Raw genomic sequence first — 8,486 nt, forward strand, 5'->3', positions numbered from 1 at the left:
CTGAATCAGCTAATGTAAGTATGTTTTGTTATTAGTTTAAGTATTTGCCATTGACTGTTCAAATGGAGAGTTTTGCACGTCGTGTGTGTGTGTGTGTGTGTAAGAGAGAGAGAGAGTGAGAGAGAGAGAGAGAGAGTCACACAGTCTTAACTGAGAGTCAGCTGTCTTAACCGTCTGTGGCTTGTGTACTACAAACACATACGAGCTTCATCACTGTGTCTGTCACGACTCTGTTCCTCTTTCAGACTTGAACTGATGGTAAAACTAAGGACATTTATTTTGAAAGATGAAGCTCACGATTATGGAAAGGGACGTTACATTTCCGAAGAGTGCTTGCAGTGTTCAGCCAATCACAATGCACTGGGTCGGTTGACCAATCAGAGCAGATTACTCTTGTCTGAAGGAGGGACTTTGTAGAAAACTATGTGTTTGAGAGAGACGGGGCAGAGAGGATCTACAATAATGTACAGTGTTTGAAAAATAATGTGTTTTGAACATTAAAACATGTCAACAAATTCTGTTACACCAAATAGACAGTATAAAGATCTTTAAAAAAGACCCCTTTAAATGTGTTTTAAAACCAGACAAAACAAATATTGAATTAAGATAAAACAACTGAAAAAAATGTCACATAAATCAATAAGATTGTAAAACATGGGATTTGGATATATAGTCTAGAATATAGCATTTTCTAGGAATGCTTCACTGTAAATCTCATTTTAATGAATTACTCCACAAAATGTTTTTGTGTGTGTGTGTGTGTGTGTGTGCTCTTGTTTTTGTGTCATATCAGGACACAACTCTGTATAATGACATGGGTATGACACAGGTATTACAAGGAGAGGGTGACTTATGAGGACATAACCCATGTCCTCATTTTTCAAAACGCTTATAAATCATAGAGAATGAGGTTTTTTGATAAAGTAAAAATGCACAAAGTTTCCTGTGAGGGTTAGGGTTAGGTGTAGGGTTGGTGTAGGGCCAGAGAATATACAGTTTGTACAGTATAAAAACCATTACACCTATGGGATGAACACGTGTGTGTGTGTGTGTGTGTGTGTGTGTGTGTGTGTGTGCATGGTTCAGAAACTTTACATATTAGTATGCAGTTTGTTTGTGAATTTAGTAAAATGTTGGAATGAGCTGACTGCTGTAAAACATCCATGCGGCAGGGTGACATCACGGAGTACTGTACTGCGGCTACAGCATCATCTCCGCGGAGAGAGAGAGAGAGAGATGCGTACATGTAGAGAGAGAAAAAAACAGGAGCTTTAAAATATGTTTGATCTTTTGCCATTCTAGTCCTTTATACGCATGCACGCACACACATAAACACACACACACAGGTGAGAGTGCATCGGAGAAGTGGGAGTGGTGCGTGTATTTAACTGGCAGAGCAGCTTCTGCAGCGATCCACGTCCACCACACACACATACACACACACACACACACACACACACACTCACATCACATCCACTCTTCACTGCAGCGTGACCCGCAGAGGTGAGTGACTTTACATTACTCTCATCACATTACAGCATGGTTTCTCTGATACATGCTCCTTTTGATGAAGAATAACAACAATAACTGGAATGGCCATAACATTATGAATACTTCTTTCTCATGCACGGTTGAATTGTTATCATGCATGTGCACATTCACATCGGTATCCTCTACTTGAGGATGTTTTATTTAGACTGTCCTGTTAACAACCAGTGCAACAAAAGGATCCAGGTGAAATATGATTAATGTCTCTACTGTTGCCTGGATATGGAATTATGACTTGACAGTTGACATTGCTGCCTGATGTCCGTTGTTATGTATAATCAGTTTTGTTTATGCTTTCTTTGAGTCATCTTGACTTCATGCCGCACAAACTTATCACATCTATAGCTGCAGGGATACTGAATCCAGCCCTGTACAATGATGTACTGGACAACCTAATATCTCAGTTAATCAGTTTCATTTAAATCAGGAATAGGGTTGTTTAAAAAGAGTTTAAAAATAAATAAAATTATTATTTGTGAACTACCTATTTTCCACTTTATGCAGTGAGGCAGTATAGTATAGATATACTATATTGTTATGTGATTAATAATTTACCATAAGAATGCAATTTTATGTCCAAATATGCAACCCAGTTGTATTAGTCAGAATTTTCTGAGCAGGAGTGTAAATGTTTTCCTTGTTGACATGAGCTCTCAGAGAGCGAGCAGATGTGTTCCTGTAGGGCTTTATACATTGCCCTTGAGCTTCACATCAACGATTATCACATTTAAACATAGCTCGTTTCATCCCAGCACTCTCTTCATGCACACTTTGCCTTACAAAGGTCAGATGGTCCCTGATGTGCTTACCGCTGGGGAAAAATAAACCACCAGTAATGTAATATTACCACAGCGCTCTCTAAAAGACTTAGATTTTGTTCTCACTAGTTGGGTTTCCATCCAAAGTTGCGTATTTAACTTATGCACAAAATTGGAATATCGCATAAAACATTTGCAAATATGCACCGTTTCCATCCAACGAGTCAAAGAGAACAAAATTGTATACACTATCACTAAATATCACTCAGAAAAGTAGGAGAAGCCATTGAATATAATCATTTTTATATATGATATAAATGACTTGCGCTTCAGAGCGAGCAGGCGAAACTAAATAAATGCGGATGTAAGACAGAAATCAAGCATAAAACCACTTGCGAATTAAGGGACTTTTTAAATCACAATTTGGCGTTTCCATCACCTTTTTCTGATGTGATACTTCAAAATGCAGTGATGGAAACATATCTACCGACCGTCCAGTTGTCATAACTGCTTCTAGAAGGTCAGTGTGCATCATTAATGTTTATTTTGTTACACATGATATAACTGTTATCAGTAGTAAAGGATGACGGCCCTAAAAATAAATACTGGAATACACAAGCCATCTGAATGGCGCAGAGTCACTCATTCACGTCATAACTTCATGTGGCTTTGTTTGATAGGTTCTTTAAAGACATATACCACTCCTAAGCACCATTATCACACATCTGTTGTGGTCGTGTCCATTGTCAGGATGTAAGGAAGCGCCTCACCCTGTTGTCTTCCCCCAGCAGCTCGTAGCGCGGCTGTGTCATCCTCCATGGATATGAAGAACATGAGAGAGTATGTGTGCTGGCTGTACTATCAGTACCTGCTCATCACAGGCATCTATGTGCTGGAGCCGTGGGAACAGTCCATCTTCAACACTGTCCTCTGTACTATGGTGGCCATGGTCATTTACACCTCCTATGTGTTCGTACCTATCCACATGCGGCTGGCGCTGGAGTTCTTCTCTGAGCTGGTCCGAGAGCAGTCCGAGAGCACATTGGCCCTCATGAACTCACGGTGAACTGTTGATTACTGGCTTGAAAACCCTTGTTTATTTTCTACTCAGGAACAGACACAAGCCAGAAGTAATGAGGTGTTGTCAAAGCCATGTTCAAGCCCTTCAAGTCTTCCACGTTTGCCTGGTTTCCCTCACCGTCGTGCGATTTTGTATGCAAGGATTGGGATGGATTCCCAAGGGAGTTTTTTGCACAATAACACATCACATGTGGACACTACTTTGCAAACAATGTCCTCATCTTCACTGGATAATGATTCTAACTCCAAATTAGATATTGTTTGCTCCAGTGCAAATTAAAAGTTGTTTTTTATTATTGCATACTGATTTCTTTTATTCTGGGTGTTTTGTAATCCCCTATGCAGTGTGACTGCTCTGCATGTTTATTTCTGAATTCAGATTGCTGCACTTCATTTTAAACTGTTGATTCTGGAACAAGCGTCATTCACAAATTTATCATGTGTTTGTTAAATAGCTGTGGTTAATGTTGCAGCCACTAAAGAATGCAGTTCTCCCAGCTCAGTGATCACACATTTAAATCAATTCCACAGATTCTGGATTTCCTTTGGCCTTATGGAATTATGACTGGAGTTACCAAAATTATTTTTCCCCCTTAATTTATGTTTGGTTATCTTGATAGTGATACCACATGCTTTAAATTATGTATCTGTCTTTTGAACTGTCCGTACGATGTGGTAAAAACTCATCTCCTGGAATAACAACAAAATGGCAAGTAGTGTAAAGTGACACTTTATATATTGAAATCGCAAAGTAGGAAAGCAGCCAGACTAGTTTTCCATGTCCAGAGTTATTGGTGTCCAGAAAGCTTATCTAATGCCGCTCCAACAATCCGGTTTTTCCAGCAGGCTTTCTAAAGACTTCAGCACACCTCAAAGCCGGATAGGAATTCTTTCCAAAGCATTCTTTCTCATATAAATGCTTTTCTTTTTGCAGCGAGATCTTGCCTCAGTGAATCAGCACACATAATATATCCACCGAAGTATGAATAGTTTACCTTCCTATTTTTTCTTCTTCACTTCACCTTCACCATGCTTTTCACCAAGTTTGTTGAAATAGAGTTGTTTTAACAGAGCTGGTGTCACATATCACACATCAGCCTTCACAACAAAAACATGATTAATACCAGAACAATGTTATGATTACAGTCACAACTCATTTGTTCCATCATGTTGTGGTTGATGGTCAGTTTGTGTGTAAATGCATGTTTTTGACCAACTTTTTCCACTTTTTACTTCTATCAAGAAATTATTGTAGTATTTAAACATTCACTTAATTATCACCAAAGTGCTCTACATTTTGTTGTGGATCATTAAACTGTTATGCTGTCTAAGAAATCTGTCTAGAAACAACTCCGCCCAACTCGGAAACTCTGGTATCAAAATGATCTCTTAGTTTCCTGGTAGTAAATATGACTTGAGAGACCGTTTATGTCCAATTGTCTAATTAGGAAACTCGTATTTATGATCATTTCAATTTACGTGAACGCAGCATAACTTTATAGCCAGTAAATAACTGGCCCCTGGTGTAGCCTGAGAATGGCACACCACTTTACGATAACAATAAGTAGCGTTGCTCCTTATATGCGGATCGGATGATGCATAAGGAGCACCACAGCAGGGAAACATTAACAGATGTTATCCAATTATATTGTTATCCATTATAATAGTATTTGTTCTGAGCTACACTTAACCTTGCTAAATGGCCAATGAAATAACAACAAGCTTTGATTTGGAGCCCAGCTGTGTCAGTTCATATGATCAGAGGAAAAACCAAGCCACACGATGCTCAGATACAGGAACTACTAAAGAAATTTGCTGCAAACTGAATGCTTCCAAGAGCACAGTGGCCTCCGTAATCCTTAAATGTAAGCCATTTGGAACAACCAAGACTCTTACTAGAGTTGGTCAGATGAACTGAGAAATCTGGGAAGAAGCCTTTCTTCCTTGGTAAGAGATGTGAACAAGAACCTGATGGTCACTCTGGTTGGGTTGTGTGGAGATGGGAAAAACAGAAAGACAACCATCCACTGATCTGGGCTTTAGGGCAGTGACCAAACAGAGACCCTCTTCAGTGCATGATGCATGTGAGCTGGCTTAACTAGAAAAAACTAGATTCTGAGGTCCAATGAACCTCAATTCCAAGTGGGGAAACCAGGCACAGCTAATCACCTGCGAAATGCTATCCCAGTTGTGAAGCATGGTGGTGGCAGAGGTGTTTCAGTGACAGGGAGACTGGTCAGGGTAGGAGAAAATACAAATGCAGCAAAATACAGAGAGATATTGCTAATGAATACCTGATCCACAGAACTCATGACATCAGGTTCACCTTCTAGCAGAACATTCTAAGCTCACAGCCAAGTTGAAGTAAGAGTGATGAAGGGACAACTCCTTGAGAGTGCCGAACTTGAACCCAATCAAACATTTCATTAGAGACACGGCTGTCCACCAATATTTCCCATCAGACCTGACAGAGCGTGGGAGGATCTGCAAAGAAGAATAAAAGAAATCCCCAAATGCCAGTGTGCAAAGCTTGGGGTTTGGATACCCATAGGTTGGCGCTGACATATAGCACTGTTGCACTTGCATTTACTCTCTGTTGCACATACTCTCAAACTTGCATTTAAGAGTATGTGCCCACAAAATGATGAATATCCACCAAATGTTTGTGGTGGAATCTGTGAGTTAACCATTTTTTTTTTAACTGAAATGTGAATCTTTATACACTATTTTAATTAATTATTTCCAAAAGTCATTTTAGAATGGTAATGTATGGTAATGTTCAGTTGGCCTGGAACAAAATCCACTAACAAAGTGCAGGCTTTGGCCCTTTCACCTGAAAAATTATTAGCAGCTGCAGTGAATGACTGAACAAATGTAAACCCTACTGGGTTAAACACACCCAAACATATATGCTGTAATATCCAGTTCTTTCCTGTTGTAAATAAAATTACAATGAGCCGAATTCATGCTCTGGACTCTTGTCTATTCATCTGGCCGACTACAGGGAATAAACACATAGCATTACCGCCCACTCTGTGCTGCTCTTTCAATGTTTACTCAAGGCAAGCTTTTGAAGGAATGTGTTTAATGAGGGAAACACTGAAGGGTTTGGAGCGCACCACAATAACAAAAAGGTGCTTTAAGGCCATCAGGTAGATTTATCTGTATATAACTGAACTTCATTATCCATAAAATTGACATTTCTTTTGAAGTGCTTCATCATACTTCAGACTAAAAAATGAACAATGACTGAACAATTTAAATAAACCATAATGAAGCAGACCGGTGAAAAGGTGTAACTGTCATCAATTACATGTTCTCAATGTAATAAATAACCCTGTAAAAGCCATCAAAGTAAGGTGTTTTTGCCAAAGATAAATCTCTCCAATTCATTAGGTCCTGGAGCGAAGGAATTTGAATACATAGGGAGTGGTGTTACCCGCAGGGAACGAAAACCTGGTTAATAAAAATCCATATATGACATGAGAACTATCTACATGTCAACATTATCAGAGCTGAACAGGGCAAATAAATCACTGCCACATAGTTACCATTACAGACCTGCGTCTTGTTCCCTGAATTACCAAAAATTGCATTTGTTAAAAAAGTATTTTGTATTTTGAAGTAAAAGATAAAATGAGACCCTTGGGAAAAGGTAGCCCCCAGAATTGGCACAGATGGGGTAAATGGGATAAGAAGGTTTATTCTTCCATTTATTTGTTTCTGTGTAATATCAGATCTGGTGACACTACTGTAACCTCTCCTGCACACCAGCCAAATAAATGAGAAGTGACACAGAGAATGTCCTGTATATACTCCTTAATGAATGAGGTCTCTGCTTATACATTTCTATGCTTGCTCACGTTTCAGTGCAGACCTTACCGAACTTATAATACAGGTCATCAGCTGGCTTCTTACATTTGGGTTTCAATATTTCCGAGTGTAGTGTTGCCAGCTTTGACAGTCTGCCACATTAGTTTTTACTTCTAGACCCATTCTTGACCAATATTGCTAAACATTTCTAAACATATTAGATAAGAGGATCGTCTTGGGGAACAGTCATTAGCCTGGGATGCAGGGATCCTGGAATCCAGACCTGATTAGGAGTATGAAAAAGTAGTTGAACTATGGAGTAAATTATATTTTGGGTATAGTTCAGTCGTGGCCAAAAGTTTTGAGAATTACATAAATATTAGTTTTCAAAAAGTTTGCTGCTAAACTGCTTTTAGATCTTTGTTTCAGTTGTTTCTGTGATGTACTGAAATATAATTACAAGCACTTCATATGTTTCAAAGGCTTTTATCGACAATTACATGACATTTATGCAAAGAGTCAGTATTTGCAGTGTTGGCCCTTCTTTTTCAGGACCTCTGCAATTCGACTGGGCATGCTCTCGATCAACTTCTGGACCAAATCCTGACTGATAGCAACCCATTCTTTCATGATCACTTCTTGGAGTTTGTCAGAATTAGTGGGTTTTTGTTTGTCCACCCGCCTCTTGAGGATTGACCACAAGTTCTCAATGGGATTAAGATCTGGGGAGTTTCCAGGCCATGGACCCATAATTTCAACATTCTGGTCCTCGAGCCACTTAGTTATCACTTTTGCCTTATGGCACGTTGCTCCATCGTGCTGGAAAATGCATTGTTCTTCACCAAACTGTTGCTGGATTGTTGGAAGAAGTTGCTGTTGGAGGGTGTTTTGGTACCATTCTTTATTCATGGCTGTGTTTTTGGGCAGAATTGTGAGCGAGCCCACTCCCTTGGATGAGAAGCAACCCCACACATGAATGGTGTCAGGATGCTTTACTGTTGGCATGACACAGGACTGATGGTAGCGCTCACCTTTTCTTCTCCGGACAAGCCTTTTTCCAGATGCCCCAAACAATCAGAAAGGGGCTTCATCGGAGAATATGACTTTGCCCCAGTCCTCAGCAGTCCATTCACTATACTTTCTGCAGAAGATCAATCTGTCCCTGATGTTTTTTTTTGGAGAGAAGTGGCTTCTTTGCTGCCCTTCTTGACACCAGGCCATCTTCCAGAAGTCTTGTCCTCACTGTGTGTGCAGATGCGCTCACACCTGCCTGCTGCCATTCCTGAG

At 39.7% G+C, this 8,486-nt stretch overlaps 1 protein-coding gene across 2 annotated transcripts; it reads left to right on the top strand.

The window, feature by feature from the left end:
* The first annotated feature begins 1,254 nt into the window (after nt 1–1,254).
* LOC132108537 (serine palmitoyltransferase small subunit B-like) lies at nt 1,255–3,793 on the top strand. Of its 2 annotated transcripts, none has more exons than XM_059515235.1 (2): nt 1,255–1,503; nt 3,095–3,793. In XM_059515235.1, the coding sequence occupies exon 2, from the start codon at nt 3,124–3,126 to the stop codon at nt 3,370–3,372; it is 249 nt and encodes an 82-aa protein (XP_059371218.1). In that variant the 5' UTR covers nt 1,255–1,503; nt 3,095–3,123; the 3' UTR covers nt 3,373–3,793. The 2 variants fall into 2 exon arrangements, with proteins under 2 accessions (XP_059371218.1, XP_059371219.1); XM_059515236.1 differs by having other exon boundaries at nt 3,098–3,793.
* The last annotated feature ends 4,693 nt before the right edge of the window (nt 3,794–8,486 follow it).

Source organism: Carassius carassius, chromosome 28 (assembly GCF_963082965.1).
Source record: "Carassius carassius chromosome 28, fCarCar2.1, whole genome shotgun sequence".
NCBI classification, from domain to species: Eukaryota; Metazoa; Chordata; class Actinopteri; order Cypriniformes; family Cyprinidae; genus Carassius; species Carassius carassius.

Bases quoted from the DNA above. Each gene is read 5' to 3' on its own strand.
- LOC132108537 (XM_059515235.1), top strand. From the start codon at position 3,124: ATGGATATGAAGAACATGAGAGAGTATGTGTGCTGGCTGTACTATCAG.